Below are 23,326 nucleotides of genomic sequence, written 5' to 3'. Positions count from 1 at the left end.
GTGAAAGCTGCAACATCATAAGCTAGAACAGAGTGTGTTTCAGAGATAGAATAAAAATCGCATAGGGCGAGCTCTGTTTCTGTGCATGTGTGGAGTGGGAAGGCAGCTGCCTTAAAAATTGTTATATTTTGAGTGTGCACGTGCACACATGGATACAAACACACAGGGGCTTTGCACAATAACACTATCAGACAGAGCCAACATCCATAACCAGAGATTTACCAGCGGATTTTAAAAGGGCGAGCAGTGTGTGTGTGTGTGTGTGTGTGTGTTTGTGTGTGTGTGTGTGTGTGTGTCTAGGGCTGAGTGGGCTTTGGTTTAATCCAAACATGAAACACAAGATTCCCCCCCACCACACACATACACCACACTACCCCTCCCCTCTGTCACTCTCTCTCTCTCATTCTAAGTGTGTGTGTGTGTGTGTGTGTGTGTGTGTGTGTGTGTGTGTGTGTGAATTTGCCTCCCTCATCTTTTAGCGTTGCGTAACAGCTTGATTATATAATCCCAAACATATATGCATGTCCACGAGGCTGAGCGCTAGAGTGCATGAAGCATGCAAGCGCATCAAACCGAAGCGGGGGATGAGGAGGAGGAGGAAGGAAAGGAAAAAGAAAGAGGTGAAGAAGGGACAATATTCACAGTACTCTGGCACTGTGGGGACGCTTCTTGTCTCGATGAAAGCCCTCATGACATCACATATTTATTCCTAAAATTCATGTTGTAAGATCATCTAAAGTTGAGCAGAGGAGGCGGAATGTTTTAAATTATTCAATTCCTGAAATAGTGCAAGGTGGCAAGCAAAGGATGATGTAATAAATTTCAAATGAATGAATAAAATGCCAACCATTATAGTATTTAAACCGTACACACAACACAACAACCATGTTAGCATTATTTAGCATGCTAGCATTTGCTTAGTGAGCCTACACACCAAGCTAACACATAGCAACATTAGCATATAGCTTTTAGCTGTGTTTTGGTCTGCACCAACTGAGGAGAAACATATCTGGGTCTTTAACTGCTAAATGTTTGATATTCTTCACCAGCTAACTTGCTAACTTTGCCACTTTGTGCTGGACAGGCAATGTACAGTGAGTTGAGTAAGCAAAAGTGCCTTACATCTGCATTATTTCTAATGGCCAGCAGGGGGCGACTCCATTGGCTGCAAAAAGAAGTGAGATTTATATAGAAGCCTATGAGAAAATGACCCTATTTCTCACTTGATTAAGGTCTGCTTCATACAGTATGATCGTTTTGTAAATTATGGTCCAATTTAAAATAAAAATAGGTAATGCCGTCAAACTGTATACATTTAAATATCTATCTGTCTTAATAACTTTTTTTGGGTTTTGGCTTTTGGCTTTTGTCGTAGAACATTGACTATTTCAGTTTGTTTTCAGGTAATGAAGGTTAATTGTAACATTAAGGTCACCTTTAAAGACACTCTAAGGAGAATGCTGTTAATTTTTTAATTTTTTTTAGTTATTCGTAAGCCAGAATTACAATCCCAATTGATATCACAGTTAAGGTGAATGACAAATGCAAGTTGTTGATTAATCAAACTAGCACTAACCTAAGTAGTCCAATGAAACCGCACAGTGGATCATGGTAGCAACATGCCAATCACAAAGCATACACGGCATTATCTTTTCTCATAGACTTCAATGCATGACTTCTTTTTCTGCAACCAGTGGAGTCACACATTGCTGAGGCTATTGTCCCTTGGTAAATTGGCTGCTTGGTACGAATAAACATGGACTGCACAAATGATCCAGAAGTTAAATTTGCACATAATGCGATATTGCTTTGTTTTATTGCTTAAACCTCTCACATTACACATAGTCCTTTGATACACTGTACTATAAAAATATTATGTAGTGCTGCAATTCCCAGTTAATACATTTCATTTCATTGTTTCATTTACACTTCATAATCTGATACTAGGTCTTTGACGCCTTGGAAAATACCTCAATATATCATACAAACATGGAGGATAGAAGAACAATAGTGCTCCAATAAAAATGGTGTATTGCGGGAGAACTAAAAGCCGAGACTTAAATCGAGATGACAGTTTGAGAACATTTTAGAATCTGAGCTTTGGGAGGCCATGAGTGCTTTCAGAAAGCTCTTCCAGGGAGAAAGATAATCAAAATGGAAAAAGGAAGTGAGTTGTATGAATAGAGTAAGAGACAAGGACTGGGTGGAAATCCAAATAGAAAGTAAAAGACAGAAAGAGAGGAGAGAGGAGAGTGTGAGAGAGGCTGAAGGAGAAAGAAGACAAAGATAATGTATGTGTCCCTGTGCACGGTTGATGTCATTACTAGTGTTAGTAGGTTGGCAGTAAACTTAGAGGCTAAAAGGCAGAAGACATCACTCATACTGACAAACCAGCACACACACTTTAAACACACAAAGACAGGCTTAACTGAAGTATACACACATATTCATGCGCAGGCTTAACTCAAACACACACTCCCACGCACACAGACAGGCCTATGACTCAGTAACAACTTTTGCCTTATCTCCAAACCTTTCTCTATCTGTCCAATTCAATTTATTCACCCAACCCTCCCTGTTACCCTCCATTCACTCATCTCTCTTCATCCTCCCAAGGCTTTTATCATTTTCAACTCCTTACATTTTCATGTGCCGTCCTCTAGCCTACTCAGCTTGAAAAAATTGAGCATTTTTCTGTCCTCGTTCATCCTTGACTGACTCCACAAGCAGCTCCCCGCTCTGCTATGGAACAACCTTCACTCTAAAATACCTACAAAAAATGTTTTTCTCCCTATCTCACTGATCTTGTTCATCCTTTCCAACCCGTTTCTGAGCCATGTTGTTCAATTCCATCTGTTTCCATCATATTAGCAGTGATGAGGGTTGGAAATCAGCCTAATTTGGTCAAAGTGTCCCTTTGCTTTCATTGGAAACAGTTGGAAAACAACAGAAGCTGACAAAACAGGTCACAACTGGGTTAACTCTTCCACTCGATCCTAGCATGTAACCCAAACACTGACTCCTCTTGTCCCCAGACTTGTCCCCTTCTGCCTCTGCAAACAACGCTGTCACTGGCATATCCACAGCCGAGGGAATTGACATGACAGCCGCTCTCCTGCATGCTAATACTACCCACTGCCATGCACTTTGGAGGTCACAGATCAAATTTCTTTTAAAAACAACAACAAAAAGAGAAGGGAACAAGGGGACAACAGAAGGATAAAAGAAAAAAGTGAGGAACGAGTTAGGAGAAGAAAATGAAGAGGAGAGCGGAGGAGTGCAGGATGCTCTCTGTGGTCTCTCTGTCCTCTGTTCCCTCCCGTCACCAGAGAGAGGTGAGGGGGCTGGTTGTCATGACGGCTGTTGTCATGGCAGCTGGACTGGGTGATAAACAGGAGGAGAGACGTCCGTCCTTCCACCCGTCCGTCTATCCATCCATCCATCCATCCAGTGCAGTGAAGCTGCCGTGGCAAACACTGACAAGATGCTGCAAACATGTTGTTGTAATGGGAAGTTTAAATTTGTGTTTTTCAGATTCTGATCATCACTTAAAGCAGTAGTTCTCAACCTTTTTGAGTCGCGACCCCCAATTTAACATGCATGTTGTCCGCGACCCCCGCTCACTGAACACAATCTCACATGCACAGTTCGGATCACCCAAAAAAGAAACAAGATGACCAAAAAAAGGAAACAAAATGACCAAAAAAGACAGAAAATGACCAGAAAAGACAGAAAATGACCAAAAAATTGAAACAAAATGACCAGAAAAGACAGAAAATGACCAAAAACATGAAACAAAATGACCAAAAAAGACAGAAAATGACCAGAAAAGACAGAAAATGACCAAAAAAGGGAAACAAAATGACCAAAAAAGACACAAATTGACTACAAAATGATCAAAAAAGACAGAAAATGGCCTAAAAAGACACAAAATGACCAAAAAAAAGACACAAAATGACCAAATAAAGACATTAAGTGACCAAAAACACATTAACACATGAACACTTTAACACAGTGGAGACAGAGCTGACTTCCAAAATGATTTGGCGACCCCCAGAAATCATCTTGCGACCCCAGTTGGGGTCCCGACCCCAAGGTTGAGAATAGCTGACTTAAAGAAATGTATGGGCTTATGAGACCTCTGTCTTTAAATACGTGCCTCTCTAACATAAAACTTACATCAGCATGCAAGTCAATGCTGCGATACTGATGTGCACATTTACAATGGCTCAAACTAAGTACCTGTACTTAAAGCAACTGCAATGAGTTTATAACTGGTTATAAAACAGGTATCAATTAAATCCCGAGGTCTCTTTATGACCTACATGAGGAACAAGACTGACAAATTCTATATAATTACTCTAAATGACCGGGTTCAATCGCCCGCCCACTTCCTCCTATAGACAGTTATGTAATATGTTTGTTTCATTAATTTAATACATTGCAGGATGTAGTATTATGTCAACGTATTAATTTAATTTGGTTGTACTTTGTTTTACCATCTCATATTACTTTAATTCATTTTACATAGCTATAAATTGATACATTAGCCAGGGATTAAAGCACAAAAAATCTTGTTTTTTTTTGTTTTTTCTGGCCAAGTCACATTATACATCCGTCACAGACTTTTTTTAGGCAGAAAATTGTTAATTTCATACTCTGAAAAATAAGTCTTTGGCTTCTGGATGGAATTTGCATATCTAACAAACTAGCATAACAATTCAGAAACCTACATATATAACACTGTTTATTTCATTTAAGTTCACTCACCATGACCAATCCTCAGTCCTCGTGGCTCATTCTCCAGCTCTCGAAATGTAGTTACATCCCCAAGGTTGTGGATTTTTAAAATACAATCCTTCAGAAAGTGCGGTTTTCACAAAGAGATGTCTCGCTTGTAAACTGGTTGAAATGAACTATCTAAATAAATTACTTAAAAGTAACCAAATTAGCCTGATTTAAAGCACTAGAAACAAATACTCCTTCACTGAATTCACAAAGATACAACAGGGACATATCTTGATTTACACACAAACAATGAAAACATTGACCTGTGTAAGTAGGTTATTTATATACAGTCTATAGTAGGTCAGTAGTTAGCTAATTGGCTAACTAGCAAACTAGCCAATGTACCATCACATTTTCTTTTAACGTAATTTAACAAACTGCAACCGTCAAGCCAATTATACATATTTAAATCACGTTTCTGTGTATGTTTTATTGTTTAAGAATGTTTATATAGATATATATAATTACTAACATGTAAATAGTTGTCATGTGCAGTGAGTGAACCCAGTCTGTCATTATTTTTCAGCAGACAATTGCTTTTTGAGCCAAGACGGCACCCGTACCCTCTACTTCTCGTCACCAGAGCGTCTCAAAAGCAAATTCACAGCTAATTACCGCCACCTGTTCTGGAAATGTAAATATACCCGTAAACTGTGGCAAGATATTTGCAGATTTATTTTAGATAATATTACCAGTGACTTCAAGCTCCTCTTGCAAGATGTGCTTTTTGGCTTTAAAATGAGTAACATTTCAGTTGAAAAATAATATTATTTAATTAATCTAATTATAATCCTTGCAAAGTATTACATCCATAAATGTAAATTTGCCAAAGTGAAACCTTTATTTTGTGTTTTTATGAAAGAACTGGAGATTTACTTCAAATCAATTTCTAATGCTAAAAACAAGAAAGCTATAAAAACTGTGAGATTATCCTCCCACTTCAGTATTTTTGATTCAATTTAATTTTTCTTCGCTTGTGACCCCTGGCAATCTTTATTTATATATATATATATATATATATATTTTCTCTTTTATTATTATTTCACTACTATTGTTATTTTCATTTTCTAGCCGCAGCTGTTAGCAGCAGGCTAAATTTTTAGCATCATTCTCTCTTCCCTTCTGTTACACTTCACTGATATTCACTTTGGTTATTGTATTTATTGTCTTTTAAACTTTTATTTTATAATAAGTTGGTTATTAATATAATATTGGTTATTAAAATGAGTTATTTTTAGTTTCTCTGCAGTGTAGGCATTTGTAGCCAAAGCTAATACAGCAACTTTCTCCAGCCAATAGGAACGCTCGCCCTCTCTGAAATGACTTGTGATTGGCTGTCTCAGTCTCACATCGAGGCTTGACTTCTAAAGCTTAAAAGCAGAGCCAAGAGGTGCAGATGTCTAGTTTTCGATTTCTCACTACAATATGCTAAAAGATTGACATATTTCCCCAGTCTCAACTTTAATATAAATGTCAGTTTTTTTTAATGGTGAAACTTTAAAGTTGTCCAATAAAAGCACCCTTGGCCCATCCTTCAGACTCCCCACGGTGCTACTCTACCTGCTTTATGTTCCACTATTTCGGGGGTTCATACTTAACTCAGTTCATAATAGCCATTTTATTATGTCTGAAGTAATCAACCCCCCCTAATGCATGCCTACTTCAGTCGGCAAAGAATGAACATAAAGTGAAATAATGTGAACAGGTGGTGACACAGTTAACCTTCAACGCTTTAATCAACTTTATATTTCTGCTTAATTACAGGTGTAGAAAATGAAATGGCAGTTAATATAAACCTCTCTACACATGAGCAACGGAAAGAAAAATCGAAGCCACCTGGTCAGTGGAATAAGTCTGTTAAAATATAAAAAAAAACAGATCAATAAAATAAAACAAGCCATTTAACTAAAAAGCTGACTCTTGCAGGGGATCCAAACATTTTAAATCCCGAGGGAGTCCATCTGTGGGAGGGAATCCTTCTGCAGCGGCAGTGTGGTGGACAGAGAAACCCACAGAAGTACATCATCTCCTACCACAGCATGTGGTCTTTAACCTGGTCAACAGCTCTTAGAGCTCCAATATGTCTTCAGTCAGTCCTCCTTTGTCTTTGCCGTCCCCTCTACGTTCAGCTGCTAGTCCCCTGATTGCTTCTTTGTTTCTGCTGATCGGTTTTCTTCACCGTTCTCCAAGTCCAGCTCCATCGCGTTATTCTCCACTGCTCCTTCCTCCTCTGCGTCCTTTCCCGCCTCATTCTCTACCTGTTCCTTTCCTCCTTTTTCTCCATCCCTCCCTTTCTGCCCGGTGCCCTGTTTGTCTCTGAAGACCTCCACGCCCAACATTCGGAGGTAATGAAACCTCTCGTTGCGGGGGACGAAGGCTCGGATGGACGTCTTTCCCCTCCAGCCACACAGCTGGATGGGACACTGAGGCTCCGCTGGGTTACTGATAAAAAAGGGAGAGTCATAATAGGTGTCAGAAATGACCAAAAACTAGGACATCACTTCAAAAAGTAATGATATAAATATAAAAAAAATGACTTACTTTGGGTTAGGAACGTACTTCAACACAATGCTGCCCATTACTGTGGAGAGAATAATAGATTCATTACTAACGCAACAACAGATTATAACAAAAAAACACTTTAATATTAGATCCAATACACAGATTCCTAGTGCTAGAATTGCTCAGCTCCCAAGCCTGACAGGTCGAATATGTCCTATCACAGGCTTATTGATATCAATCGTTTATTGAAATGGTCAGTAATTGACTGATAGTGAACATACTGTGCTGATGTGTATTTAGCCATTTTTTATTTATTCTTTATTTAAATGGTCAGCAATTCACAGATACTGATCATACTGTGCTGTTGTGTATTTAGCCTTTTTTTATTTTTATTTATTCTTTATTTAAATCATGGGTCTCAAACTTGCGGCCCTTGTGACGCTATTTTGTGGCCCCCACGTTGATATGAAAGTTTAATGTGAGTTTTATATGAATGGGACTTTACTGTGGAAGGTCCCTTTAGTTACTTTTCTTTGTAATTTTGTGTCTTTTTTTAAATAATTGTGTCTTTTTTGTCATTTTGTATCTTTTTTTTGTCATTTTGTGTCTTTTTTATACTTTTGTGTCTTTTTTGGTAATTATGTGTCTTCTTTTGGTCATTTTGTTTCTTTTTTAAGTAATTTAGTTTTTTTCTGTCATTTTGTGTCTTTTTTGGTCATTTTGTGTCTTTTTTATAGTAATTTTGTGTATTTTTTGTGGTCATTTTGTGGCTTTTTTGGTCATTTTGTGGCTTTTTTAAATACTTTTGTGTCTTTTTTTGGTAATTCTGTGTCTTTTTTTGGTCATTTTGTGTCTTTTTTTAGTAATTCTGTGTATTTTTTTGGTCATTTTGTCTTTTTTTTTTGTAATTTTGTGTCTTTTTTTGGTCATTTTGATACTGCCTCCAGCGGCCCACAGGTAATTTGAGTTTGAGACCCCTGATTTAAATGATCAGCAATTTACTAAGACTGAACATACTGTGCTGATGTTTATTCAGCCATTTATTTTACATGTTATTTATTCTTTATTTTGAATGAGCAGTTGACTAACACGAAAATACACGGCTATTGTTTATTAATTATTTTAGGGATAATGTTAAATATTCTTCAATAAAGTTATCCATTTCAGAAAGCAGCCTTCCGAGTATCTTTGAAATGTCATGTCGGTGTAAAATCGGTGCACAATCCACAAAAAATGTTTATTTACTTATTTATTTTATTCTATTTACATTCCAGCTATAACATTCACTATATCGGCCATCATATTTGTCATCAGTAAATTTATCCCCCTCTTTAAACGGTATTGATCGCAAAAATCCAATATCGGTCAATATCCTTTCTTAGCTCCTCTTGTGAGTGTGTTTTAGGGTCAGTGCCTTGCTCAAGGGCAGCTCAGCAGCAGTTGCTGAGGAAGACAGAGCATTACTCATTCACTTTCCCTTTCATTTTATGCCAACCCAAGCCAGAAAGCTTCCAGTCACTGATCCACTACTCCAACCTCTAGGCTGCTTCTGCTGCTTCCCCAATCTTTTGTTTCAGTATCAGACAGAAACCAGTGGTAGAAAAAATCTGTGCTAACGTTAATTAAAGTGGTGATTGAAGTTGGAATGTATTGGAGTTAGGTAAGAAAGCTTTTAGTTACGCCCCTTCATCATGGAACAATCTGCAAAAGGATCTGAAATTGTCTGAGTTGATCACAATTGGTGAATTTAAATCTATTCTAAAGGATAAAGAAATAATTTCCCTTAATCAGTGTGACTGCTCCTTATAAGTCTCTACTTGAGGCTCTTTCATTGATGTTGTGATGGCTGGATTTGTATTTAATTGTTTATGTTAATTGTGTTTTAAATGTTGTAACCCTGTCACTTTTATGCTGCCTTCTTGGCCAGGTCTGTCTTGTAAAAGAGATTTTTTAAATCTCAATGAGATTTTTTTACCTGGTTAAATAAAGGATATATATATATATATATATATATATACACACACACTACTGGTCAAAAGTTTTAGAACACACCAACTTTTCCAGAATTTAATTGAAAACGATGCAGTTTAATGTCTCAGTGTACTCTGAAATTAATGCACATTTGCAACATTTACAATTCTTTATTGAGCATGATAGTGTTTTGAAAGTAAAAAAAAAAGATTCAAAATCACATTTTATGTTGGACTAAAGGACTAAAAAAAAAGACACAAAATGACCCAAAAAAGACACAAAATGACTTCCAAAGACATGAAAAGAATTCAAAAATGGACAAAATAGCCCAAGACTCCATAGAGTTAAGTTGTTAATCCACTTCTTGTTCCCTGAAAAAGGCTTACTTGTATAATTCTGAAATGTACGTTATCTTTCAGTTTTGGTTAAGCTTACCTTTTTTTATTTACCTCTGGCAGTTCACCACTTACCTTTGTACCCTTTCAAGCTGTTCATTTGACTTGAACTGCTTGAATTTCAATAAAAAACTGGAAAAATTGGGGTGTTCTAAAACTTTTGACCGGTAGTGTGTATGTGTATATATATATATATATATATATATATATATATATATAATTATATTTGGAATGGAAATCTTTCGCCGTGCTTACCCAGTTTCTTGGCCTGAGCGTGAGCGTCTTCCTCCAGTTTGCTGAGGAAGGGGTTCTCCTGGGTCAGCAGCACTTTGATGTCCTCCACACTCACTCTGATTATCCTGGAGCGAATGTACGGCTGAAGAGTGTAGATACCCTAACAGGACAGAGAGGAGATGTGGTTGACAATCTGCACACCAACATAATAAATCCAGATTCTTGACACTTGGACGGTGCAGGTTTATTTGGAGTGTGAACCTCACTTGTTACTCACTTGTGTTCATTGGACCTTTTTAACAACAACCAAAACTCTACTTGGTATTTAAATAGAATGATTCTTATTATAGTTCACTAATCCTTGTCTCGTATTTTTTTACTAACATTAACTTATTTAATTCTAATGTATTATACTGTCCATTCATTGCCCAATGTTTCTGTCTATTTGCCCATTGTTTAATGTGTTGCATTTTTACTTTATATTATATTATTTTTTTATTGTATGAAAAGTGCTCTATAAATTATTATTATTATGAATCCTATTTTTATTTATTTTTTAGTGCCTTTGAGGTGAACACAGTAATTATAGTAAGAATAACTTGCTGCATGTTTGAAAAATATGAAGAAGCTGCTTTTACAGTGAGATTTGGTATAAAATCACAGATTCATTTTACATCATGAGGTGAATTTACACAAAAAAAGAGGACTTTGGGGAATTGTGTGAATATGTGCAGGTAAGGTGTCAAGTTTCTAAAGGGGAATATCATGTTTTCACAATAAAAGCCTTTGATTAATAAGATGCTGCTTAACAAAGAACAAGGTGATCGATAAGAAATTAGCTTCACTCCACTGACAGCTTACATAAATATATATATTTAAGAGTAAAGTTCAAGCACTTTCAAGATACTGAAACGAAAACTTCCCAGATCTCGAAGCCTTGATCATCACAGTGAAATACTATAGCAGCAACTGTGAAAAATTTAAATGTATATTGATAGTTTGGAAATTTGCAAGCATTAAATGAAAGTTCATATGAACAGCTGTTAAATAAACAAAATACAGAATCAAAAGAGGACTTGTTTAGCAAAAAAAAAAGGAATTCATTTAAATAGTAACACTACAATAGTAACACTCTAGTACTGAGGTACATGTAAGCTACCTGGGGATTGGGCCAGTTTTTATTTCAATAACCGATAACACATGGCCATTTATTTCCTTTGTTTCAGTGCAGGGGCACTGTTTTGACAGTATATTTGGTTTTCATTAAGTAAAGCCAGATCGAGTAGTTTTATTTCCACTTTGATTTCTTTTAACCCTTTGATGCACAACATGGGTCTAAAGTGACCCAAAAGAGTTTTTATGTTCTATATCTTTGCAATAATTCATCATTTAGTATTCCTAATTTTTATGTTTTCCTTTATTTATTTTGAATAGAATCCCTTTTTCTGTCACTACTCTTCTAATACACAAAATGGGTGAAAAATGAGCCATATCCATTTTTTAGCTAAGTAGCTTGTTAAGCTAACTTCTTGGCTAAGTATTTAGCTAAGTAGCTTGCTAAGCTAACTACTTAGCTAACTTATTGGCTAAGTAGTTAGCTTAGCAAGCTACTTAGCCAAGTAGTTAGCTATGTAATAATACAAAAGCTTTTTTTCTTCATAAATTATTAGAAGCAAAATGAAAATAATGATGTTTTAATCAAAAACAAGATATTTAAAGAATACTTAGAATATTCAATCATAAAATAAGTTGATATCAAAACAGATAGCACAGAAACACACAGCCATCATTAAATAACAGGGGAAATAAATGCGGGTCCTTTTTTACCCATGTTGTGCATCAAAGGGTTAAGAAAGGTTATTTGTAGTGCTATTTTTTTTTTTCCTCTTTTGATTATATTTATTTCTCTGATTTAAGCAGCACCCAACAACCCTTTACCCCGTAGTCTGCCTCAAATATTTTTAGTTTTTATCCATTATGTGAGCTGCTTGTTAATAATAAAAAAAAATCTGTGTTTTACCAAACAGACATGGATTCATGCGGTTTCCCTTTCCCTTAATGAGGTGGATTGTGTGTGTGTGTGTGTGTGTGTGTGTGTGTGTGTGTGTGTGTGTGTGTGTGTTACCTCCTGAGCCAGTCTGAAGGCACAGCCAAACTCCTCTCCATCACTGTTGCGAGACCACACCTTCACCCCCGTATTAATGACCTGAGACACAAAACAACAAATATCCAGCTGACATATTTACTCTGGACAACAACAACAACACAATGAGGCCAAATTCTTCTGACTTTAACGGCACTAATTAATATCTCTCCTGAAAACAGAACCGTGGGTGCTAATTTAAATCAAAATAAAAAATGACTAATTAAGTTATGTGTGGTCTTGTAGTATTACTTGTCAGGCGTTTTGTAATTACTTATGTTCAACAAGCTGCCTTGCTCCAGGCATCCACTGAAAGAGATATTAGAAAAGTGTGGGTAAACACGGTGCAGTGGATCTCTGGTGTCACGGCACGAGTGGGAGGAACCTGCCAGTGATTTTTTAAGAGTAAAATTTAACACTTCGGAAATGAATATGTATGTTGAATGTACAATTAACACTGTGTTATGATTAAATATGAGAATAATTAGACGGGAAGACTAGATTAAATTCTCTTAAAGAGCTAATTCATATTTATTGAAGTGGGTTTGTATGAGGTATTTATCCACAGTCAGTGTATTACTACAGTAGATGGCAGGAGTACTAACATAGAGGCTACAAAACCTTTGGTTCCTCCCATCTAGATGGTTTTTAGATTATGTATGTATGTTTTCTGTTTTTAGCTGTTTTTTTTTCCTTTTTTACCCTTTTTATAATTACAATGTTATGCTTTTAACCTGTAGCACTTTGAGATTTCCTGTAATGTAAAGTGCATTACAAATAAAATGCATTATTATTATTATTTATTATTATGTACTGCTGTGGACAGGGGCAGCATGTATTTTAGCCACATAAATAAATGTATTATCAGTTTAATTGTACACCATTTAGAATATTTTCACAGCTCTGACTTGCTATAAGACAGCCTTTTTCCATCTATGTTACCTTCAAAGCCACCAGACTCCACTGACAAAAACAGTAATTTGACCTGGCAGAACACAGGAGTTGCTGGTCTACCGCTGCTTCAGTCGGTGTGTTTGTGCTGTGATATTGTTTGACTGCTGTGAATCCGAACTAACCCTTAAGTCACACAATAGAGGGTCTGGGAAGGTGTGGGAGGAGGGTGGGCTGGTTTTCATCTTTGTTTGTATAATGCAACCATTATTTTGTTGTGTACACTTCTTTTAATTTTATTTGTTTATTTTATTTTATTTTTTTGTTTACATATATGTACGTATATATATGTGCATACGTAAGATACCCGAGTTTTTTTATTTATTTATTTATTTATATATATTATTTATTTATATATATATATATATATATATATATATATATATATATATATATATATATACAGTACAGGCCAAAAGTTTGGACACACCTTCTCATTCAATGCGTTTCCTTTATTTTCATGACTATTGACATTGTAGATTCATCAAAACTATTGATGAACACATGTGGAATTATGTACTTAACAAAAAAGTGTGAAATAACTGAAAACATGTCTTATATTCTAGTAAACAAAGGGTGGTTACTTTGAGGAATCTAAAATAAAAGACATGTTTTCAGTTATTTCACACTTTTTTTGTTAAGTACATAATTCCATATGTGTTCATTCATAGTTTTGATGCCTTCAGTGAGAATCTACAATGTAAATAGTCATGAAAATAAAGAAAAACACATTGAATGAGAAGGTGTGTCCAAACTTTTGGCCTGTTCTGTGTATATATATATATATATATATATATATATATATATATATATATATATTTTTTTTTTTTATTTTGTAATTATTATTATTGTTTGTGTGTCTGTTTGTTAATTCACTGTTAAAAATCAATAAAAATGTTGAAACAAAGTCACACAATAGCACAAACACACCAACTGAGGCAGCGGTAGACCAGCAAGGTAAAATTACTGTTTTTTGTCAGTGGAGTCTGGTGGATGGATGAATATAACGGCTATAAGGCTTCTGTCAGCAAGTAAAAGCAGTGAAAATATTGTATATAGTGTACACTTACTTTGATTTCTTCTTTTAGTTGGATACAATTTGTTTTCCCTTACCGTCCCTAATGTGGACAACAGTCACAGACCCGTTCTCACTACTATCTGAACGTGGACACACGCAACCTGAACCACGTCCCAAAGTAGTTTTTGACATCCGATCTCAATGTGTCCTGACAGTGTTTTCACCTGTATTTAGAGCCGTCCACTTGTGTTCGGATCACTCAGACCACATGTTACTGCTAAATGGAAACAGGGTCTAAGGCAGGAGTTTCCCCATGTGGTGTCAATAGAGTACGTCAATGCTTCTACAAACTGAAGGAATGCCATCTTCTAGGTCAGCTATTCTCAACCTTGGGGTCGCGAGATGATTTTTGGGGGTCGCCAAATCATTTTGGAAGTCAGCTCTGTCTCCACTGTGTTAAAGTGTTCATGTGTTAATGTGTCACTTAATGTCTTTTTTTTGTCACTTTGTGTTGTTTTTTTTGTCATTTTGTGTCTTTTTTTTTGGTCATTTTGTGTCTTTTTTGGTCATTTTGTGTCTTTTAAGGCCATTTTGTGTCTTTTTTTATCATTTGGTGGTCAATTTGTGTCTTTTGTGGTCATTTTGTTTCCTTTTTTGGTCATTTTCTGGTCATTTTGTGTCTTTTTTGGTCATTTTGTTTCCTTTTTTTGGTCATCTTGTTTCTTTTTTGGGTGATCTGAACTGTGCATGTGAGATTGTGTTCAGTGAGCGGGGGTCGCGGACAACATGCATGTTAACCACTTCAGAAAATCAGTTATCATCCCTTGCATAATAAACTATCAGCATTCTAAAAAAAAGCCTGTTCTGCAGATTTTTCTCTGAAGCTTTAGTTATTAGGAGAAGGGAAGTGAGTTTTTTTTTTAATCACCACATTGAGAACCTGCGATAACGCGGAGACACACAACTCACTGTGATTTAGCCCAATAAAATGACTAATAAGTGAGAAGCAACCAACACAATGAGCAGAACAAAGAGACTGACACACACACACACACACACACACAAACACACACACAGAGCCACCTGTGCAGGTGCTACAGGGTGGAGGACCAGAGGGATTTGGGATAGGAGAAGGTCCCATCTGTTAGGCTGCTTCCCTCAGACACACACACACACACACACACACACGCACACACACTAAGACACACTATAAAAATAAACTAATGTACCAAAGTAAAGCCAATATGTCTATCCAACAACCGTCCTGTGTACTGCCATAATAAACATAATGCAGTTTGACCACACTATTTAGTGGGATCAATATTAACTGCATTGCCTCCAGGAGAGAATTGATTATTGACTTGCTGCATCTATTTTTTCCCCTGCAAGGAAATGCTCCGTCATGATCGTCAAACCCGGCTTTCGATATGTGCGATAATCTAAAACAGGCCTGTTCAACTAACTGGCGGCCCACAGGCCACTTCTGTTTAATAGCAAATTCAAACCTAAAGAAGAAAAAGATCATACAAATAACGGACACAAATCCTTGGAAGCAGCAGCAGAGCGCTCCTGTGCTGTCAGTAACAGCCAATCACAGCGTGCATTATTGATGACGGACGCCCTCCTTAGTTAGCATGCTGCTGTTGTCGCAGGAGTCTCTGCCGTTGTCTAATCAAAGAAGTGCAATCACTCTCATTAGTAGCCTGTAGGTGTGTAGGCTAGGAACGTCTGTGCTTTCTAATAAGTGAGGGCAAAGAAAACTGAAGAATGTTGAAGAGATGAGGCGCAGGTTACTGATGTTTGGCTGTTTAAAATCAGTGAAATATTTAATTGAAAATGGAGAATATGGTTATAAATGATAACAGGGAATGCTGTGATGTAGCTAGGTAAGATATTAACCAACTTATGTGTTTGGTGCACCGATCGATCGGCCGGCCAATTCTTTTACGTCAAACCGATCTTATCTACCTCAATAATAACCCCCCACCGGCGAAGCAGTGCTCCCAACTTTGTTGCTGAATTTAGCAACTTTTCAGACCCCCCTTAGCAACTATTTTTCAAGAAAGCAACTGGAGACAAATCCAGCGACTCCTTCTTACTTTTCTTAGATTTTTAATGATTTAATGACTAATATATAAAGAATATTCGAAAATCGATGCCCTCCCTAGTTGTCTGTATGTTGTACTTGAACAAAACCAAAAAACACTTTATTTATGGTTGCAGTTCTTTTGTTAGTTTGTCCTGTAAATTGTTGCTATTTATTTTAAGTTCAATATTTTATTAACTACCTCAGACATTGTGATTTCCTTTATTTGTTAGAGAAAAATACTGCTGTGTTAGTATTTTTTTCGGTGTTAGTTTTTTTTATAACTCACTGCCGTGAGTTATAAAAAAATCGGTATCGGCCAAAATCGGAATCGGCAGGTCAGACTTTTTAAAAATCGGTGATCGGTGATCGGCCAGAAAATTGCTATAATGCACCCCTAGTTGGAGGATATATTTTGGTTTTAAATGTGTGTTTATTTTTGGGGCTATAGCAACATTTGTGTGGCAAAGAAAATAAAATGAAGCATGACGGCTAATAGCCTAAAGAAGTCCTATTTACCTAAGTACTATTCATATCCAGCCCCGGGGCTCTTTGTTCAAGAGGGCATGTTTTCAGAAAGCGATGTAGTTGGATAGCTCTGATCTAAACGCTGCTCACAAACACACACACACACACCTTCATGCGCTCGCTGTTGTTGAGCAGCACGTTGCGGAGCTCCTTGGACACCATGTATAAGTGTCTCTTCTTGCCCTCGTGGGTTCTGGTCAGAACGTTGAGCTTGGGGAAGTCGGGCGACAGATTATAGAAAGATCTAGAGAAAACAGAAAAAATAAATGGTTTTTCTACACCAAATACTGAAAATTATAATTTCCTTGTCTAACACACAAAGAGTAGGGCTGCTTGGTAATGGCAAAATACACAATCATGACTTTATGGATCAAAGTTGAGATCATATTAATCATGACTCACTGACTTTACACACATTAGTTTTAAACTGAAAAAAACTGGCCTTGTTAACTGTGGATTTTCCAGAACTTAAATTCTAATAATCAACTAAAAAAACTGGTTAAAAATGTTCTAAAATATAGATCAATCAGGAAAATAATAGTTTTATCATTATTATCTTGTTTTCATAATCATTGGAAGACAAAGTTGTAATTGAAAATAAAACGACAGATAATAACAGAGACACCTACTGGATGGTGGTGAAGACGGGGTCCTCTTCAGTCAGGAACACAAACGGGTCTTCCTTATAACCAAACAGTCTCATCTTCTTCGAGGCTGGAGGCCTGGGAAACACACGTTCATTTAGGACTCAATTTGTTTACTTTACTGCTTATTTAAATTACAGATACCCAATTTACTCAGGTTGTGGTGCAGAGATATTCCATGCCAATAGTTTCAATAAAGCTTAAAAGGAGGAAAACTTTGTGTTTGAGCTTTTAATGATGAAACGAGCAACAATTCATGCAGGAATTAGCTTAAAATGTGCAGATTTCTTCCAGAACAGCGATGGTTTTCTTAATCCAAAAAGTAATTCCTCATTCACAGAACTGCCATATTTTTATTAGACTGGCTTAAGACCTTTACTTTGTTTATTAGATAACCATAGCAACATGATGAATCAATCAATCAATCAGACTTTATTTGATAGCACTTTTCATACAAGAGAGATGCAACACAAAGCGCTTTACATAAAAAAGAAAGGAGAAAATAATGATAATAAAAAGATAGCAAAACATAGAAACAAACACCCTCCGCCCCACCCACCTAACACTGTTAATGTGGTAAATGACTATTAAAGCTGGAAACGGCTGACTTTCTAATGGAATATCTATTATATATTGTCTCCTGTGTTCCAGTGGCACATTGTGTTAATCAACATTTATAATGTTAAAAGGCTGATTGATCTTTAAAACACCTAAGCATTATGTTAGCACAGCTGAAAACTGTTTTGTACTTATTTGAGAAGCAATCAAATGATCCTTCCTCAGGCTGGTTGAGTATCTAGAGGTGAAGTTGGAGATTTGTTCATTTTAAAATGAATATTTCTACCCTTATCAATGTCTTTACTATATTTTTTATTCATTTTGTAACTCATTTCATGAATGAAAAAGTTTGTTTTCATGGAAAACAACACAGAAATGTTCTGGGTATCCCCAAACTTTTTGAGCGCTAGTGTATATTATTATAAAAATAAATAGGATCAGCTTTGTTGTAATATTAGCGCATTGGTCTTTATTTGTGTCGCACTTTTCATACAAGAGAGATGCAACAAAAGTGCTTTACATAAAAAAGAAAGGAGAAAATAATGATAATAAAAAGATAGCGAAACATAGAAACAAACACCCTCTGCCCCACCCACCTTCATCCCACCCATCCTATTAAAGGAACACTCCACCGTTTTTTCATATTAAAACATGTTATTCGGGTAAGTAAGACGAGTTGATACAGACCTCTTGCGTCACTCCTGACGGAAGTGAGAGGGAGCGGAAGTGATGATATTACTGCGCTGAGTCGAAGTGCTCCCAAGTGCTATTCCTCCATACATTATAGTTATCCTTTTTATCCGCTTAGAAAAGCGCCACGTTTTATTTTGTGTCGCCATACTTGGTTGTTTAACTACTCGTGTAGCTGTATTTAAATAGGGAAAACGTGGAGGAGTTTGGTCGCTTCTAACTGTCCATCTGTTTGGATCCTAATGAATGAACTGGGCTAAGCTAAGTGCTAGCCAAGTAGCTCCGCGCGCCAGGGCGATTGAGTGCACGCACTGAGACGCAAGAGGTCTGTATCGACTCGTCTTACTTACCCGAATAACATGTTTTAATATGAAAAAACGGTGGAGTGTTCCTTTAAAAACAAAGCACAAACTGAGGAACTGACTTAACTGAACTGAACATGACTTACCCACACACTCCGTCCTGCTTAGCACCGGTCTCCTGGGCCAAGGGAGCTCCTTTGGGCGCCTCCTCTTCTACTTTTCCCTCTGGGCCTCCTCCCCCCTCCACCTCCTCCACAGCGCTCTCGGGGAGGAGGGGAGTGTCCGCGGGGGTCGAGGCTGCGGGGGAGCCTTCGCTTTGGACCGCCGAGCTGGACGAGACGTCCTTCCTCAGCTGGAGACGGCAGGGAGGGAGATGAGCACACAAAGAAGAAGCCCCAGCTGTGGCTAGTAACAGGTGAGTGATGCAGCAGGGGGGCTACTGCTGCTTCCCTCCACATGGGGGAATTCTGCTCTATTTCCCTTCTCAAGTAAGACTGACAATCTAACCATCCATTAAGTGTGTGTGTGTGTGTGTGCGTTAGTGGGGGAAGCACCTTGGGAAATCTTTTCTGCCAAGGCATCGGGGCTTTCTTCACCAGCACGGCCACAAAGAAACCTCCAGTGTTCTGGTGATGTGGCAGAATCCTCATACTGAAATATAAAACACAGAAATCATGGAGCTTTATGGTGCCACCTACTGTGAAGATAAACAAGGATTTTCTTCCCAGCATTAAATAAAATCACACTCTGACACATGAGACAATAGCTCCCTCTAGTGGCCAGCAGCGAGTCCGTCTGAGCATGAAGGTAAAAGCTGCAGAGCAGAAATGACATCATCATCCGCCGTCAGACGAGAGTGCAGGTGTGTACATGCATGTGCATCCAGCAAAGTGTGTGCCAAGAAAATAAATCAGACATATTACTCTGCTAATGAATTTGGCACAGCTGAAAACAGAAAAGCCTAAACGTGTGTGTGCTTGTGTTTCTCTCAACAAAACACTGTCAGGACGATAAAAAGAGGAGAAATATTAGCCAAATGAAGAGAAGGCTTGTGTTTTGAATGGCTTTTCCATTGCCATTTTTTAAAAATTCCACCTCAGGAGCATTTTTATTCGATTGACACATTTTTTTATAATCACCTCCTTGCAGAGGTGGAAAAAGTATTCAGTTCCCTTACTTAAGTAAAAGTACTAATACCACAATGTGAAATTACTCCACTACAAGTAAAAGTCCTGCATTCAAAATGTACTTAAGTGAAAGTACAAAAGTATCAGCATCAAAATGTACCTAAAGTATCAAAAGTAAAAGTACTCGTTATGCAGAATGGAGCCAGTTAGTTTTTTTTTATATATTCCAAATATTATATTAGATTATTATTATTGATGCATTTATGTATACAGCGTTTTAATATTCTCAAGGTAGGGCTCATATTGACTACTTAATATACTGTTATGAGGTTTATTTTAAAAAGTGTCTAATCACCTACATTTATTGTGTTTTTTATGTTTCATCTTGACCTGAAAAGTAACTAAAGCTGTCAGCTAAATGTAGTGGAGTAAAAAGTACAATATTTGCCTCAAAATGTAGTGAAGTAGAAGTATAAAGTGACATAAAATGGAAATACTCAAGTAAAGTACAAGTACCTCAAAATTGTACTTAAGTACAGTACTTGAGTAAATGTACTTAGTTACTTTCCACCACTGGCTCCTTGTTACTGAACTCACCAAAAGAAAATGCTCTGATTATTTTGGCACTCTAAAGGAGCATGAAACAACGCTTCCTGCTCTCGCCGCCCCTGTTTGTTTTGGCTATAGAACCTTAGCCCACGCTATTAGAACCGAGCCATACATGGACTGCAAAGGTTTGTGGGTTAGAGTTAAGGGAGAGGCCTTCACGTAGGCACTGAAAAATAAAATAAGCTGCAGCTCAAAGGAATCTCCAGGTTCCCAGCTTTCAGATTGTGTACACCACTACTATGTGGGATCTTCTGATATATACAGTACAGGCCAAAAGTTTGGACACACCTTCTCATTCAATGTGTTTCCTTTATTTTAATGACTATTTACATTGTAGATTCATCAAAACTATTAATGAACACATGTGGAATTATGTACTTAACAAAAAAAGTGTGAAATAACTGAAAACATCTCTTATATTCTAGTAAGCAAAGGGTGGTTACTTTGAGGAATCTAAAATACAAGACATGTTTTCAGTTATTTCACACTTTTTTTGTTAAGTACATAATTCCATATGTGTTCATTCATAGTTTTGATGCCTTCAGTGAGAATCTACAATGTAAATAGTCATGAAAATAAAGAAAAACACATTGAATGAGAAGGTGTGTCCAAACTTTTGGCCTGTACTGTAGATAAATTATATTTATGTTTTTGTATTACAAGACATGTTTAGACAAGGATTTTAACTTGTCATATTTAAGGAGAGGGGCTGGGAGTTTATAAGTTTTACTTCTTCTCACTCTTTTTCGAATATGTATTCTACATGTCATGTTAAATGTTTTGTCTGACTTTTTTTTTATTATAATTTGTTTTCATTTTCGAAATAAACTTAAATCAATTAAAACTGTTGACCTGCTATCTCCCCCTAAAGACCCCTTTAACTGACTTTAGCAGACATTTGCCTCGTTTACAGACTCATGGCGGTGCGCTGCTGTAAAATTAATATATAGGAGTAAAACTGGATGGATATTTGATGTTTTTTTTGCCATTTAAAATCCATATTTTTTTGACCTGGTGGGGGTTCCTCCAATAGTTATGTCTAGATTTTTTAGATTATGTCTGTATGTATATTAGATTATCTTTTTTTTAGCTGTTTTTTTGTTGTTGTTTTTTTTTTCCTTTTTTTATCCTTTTTATAATTAGAATGTTATGCTTTTAACCTGTGGCACTTTGAGATTTCCTGTAATGTAAAGTGCATTACAAATAAAATGTATTATTATTATTATTATTTCTATGTGCATTTTGAAGATTCTCATGGAGAAAGCTTGATGAAAACACATTTTTTTTTTAAAAAGTTTTTATGCTCGCTTGAGGTGGTTTTTGTCCTTTTTCGAAAAATATTTAATGAGCTAAATGAGAGATGGAAACACTTTTACCGAACAGCAAACATTTAACACACGATTGATCATCTGTTTCCACTCTGCCGGTCAAGACGAGCTGGCATGTAAGAACAATTATAAGTTGCCCAATTTAATCCAATTCCTGAAGATTTCTCTCCATTTTCTCTCGTGGATGTTTACAGATGCATCTCAATACATTAGAATATCATTGAAAAGTCCATTTCCAGTAGTTCAAGTCAAACAGCCCCAACCAAGCATTGAGTCATATAGATGGGCATACATGGCCATTATTTCCATATTAAACATACTTTTGAAATTGTTTTTTTGTAATATTAAAACTTTTTTGAGACACTGAGTTTTAGGTCTTCATTAAATGTAAGCCATAATCATTATAATTAGAATAAACTAAATAAATTAAGACATGAAATGTATCATCCTGTGTTTAATGGGTCTATATAATGTGTTATTTCCACTTTTTGAATTGAATTACTGACATAAATAAACTTTTCTATGATATTCTAATTTATTGAGATGCACCTGTACGTCTTTTTTCCCCTCTCTTGCACAGCCTCTTCTTCTGCTGTTTACTAACAGATTAGCCTACAGCAATACATTACACTTCCATCTGCTGATGAAAGTACAGTAATGCCCCAACATTCTGGTATTTTAGTAAACATTACGGTAGTATGGGCACGAGAACACACCCACAGTCCTTCAGATTACATACCATCTCTCCAGATGCATGTTTGCAAGTTTTTCTGGGTCTGTTGGCGGGAACATGGTGGGGCGGATCTGTGTGTGACGACTGCTCGGCACCTCGGACCAGTCGGAGAACCACTGGCCCTCTTTGGTCATCAGCTGCAGAGACAACAACCGTTTTAAGTGTGTGAGCCAACCACAGTCAGAACATTGACCTTAAAAAAATTATATCTAACTTTGAAGTACTCCCACGACCTAAACACTGCTTTACTTTATGGTTTTAACGGTCGGTTTGTTGTAATGACCGTCAAAGGCTAAATGTTCTCGTACCTTCCACGACTTGACCCCAGGCATCCACTTCAGCCCTGGCAGGTCAGCTGAGCCGTCGGCCAGCTCCAACGCTCCTGGCAGCGGCGGATGGGAAAGACATTACAAGTTGGCAGAAAAGGCTGAAATTTAAATCTAAATATAACCCCTCGTACATTATATATGGATACATTTAGCAGCTTAAAAGGGAAATAGATTGTGTTGTTGGCTCTACAGCTATTGACCTGATTTGATCCAACTCTGATCTGTATTAACTGACCATTTTTACAATTTGACATACACTGAAAAAAAGCCAACTTGTATTTTTTTGGCCTAAAACAGTGATTTAAGTTGGTAAAACTTGGAAATATAAATTACTGACATTTAGGGCAATAATGTCAGTTAGCACAACAAAGGAAGCCAGTTGTCTGCTCA

At 36.8% G+C, this 23,326-nt stretch overlaps 1 protein-coding gene across 1 annotated transcript in view; it reads right to left on the bottom strand.

Moving 5' to 3' along the window:
* Nucleotides 1-6,500: 6,500 nt before the first annotated feature.
* Nucleotides 6,501-23,326, bottom strand: part of nsun2 (NOP2/Sun RNA methyltransferase 2) — a 30,352-nt gene continuing 13,526 nt past the window's right edge. Inside the window, exons 10-19 of the mRNA XM_059349660.1 lie at nt 22,916-22,989; nt 22,614-22,744; nt 19,365-19,461; nt 18,957-19,162; nt 17,246-17,338; nt 16,725-16,860; nt 12,016-12,096; nt 9,912-10,050; nt 7,330-7,369; nt 6,501-7,230 (exon numbers count right to left, since the gene is read on the bottom strand). Coding sequence (XP_059205643.1) covers nt 6,921-7,230; nt 7,330-7,369; nt 9,912-10,050; nt 12,016-12,096; nt 16,725-16,860; nt 17,246-17,338; nt 18,957-19,162; nt 19,365-19,461; nt 22,614-22,744; nt 22,916-22,989 — 1,307 coding nt within the window. The 3' untranslated portion in view covers nt 6,501-6,920. The remainder of the gene's footprint in view (nt 7,231-7,329; nt 7,370-9,911; nt 10,051-12,015; nt 12,097-16,724; nt 16,861-17,245; nt 17,339-18,956; nt 19,163-19,364; nt 19,462-22,613; nt 22,745-22,915; nt 22,990-23,326) is intronic.

Source organism: Centropristis striata, chromosome 14 (genome assembly GCF_030273125.1).
Source record: "Centropristis striata isolate RG_2023a ecotype Rhode Island chromosome 14, C.striata_1.0, whole genome shotgun sequence".
NCBI lineage: Eukaryota > Metazoa > Chordata > Actinopteri > Perciformes > Serranidae > Centropristis > Centropristis striata.
The sequence above is the reverse complement of the archived record's forward strand: the minus strand, read 5'-3'. Positions and strand labels throughout refer to the sequence as shown.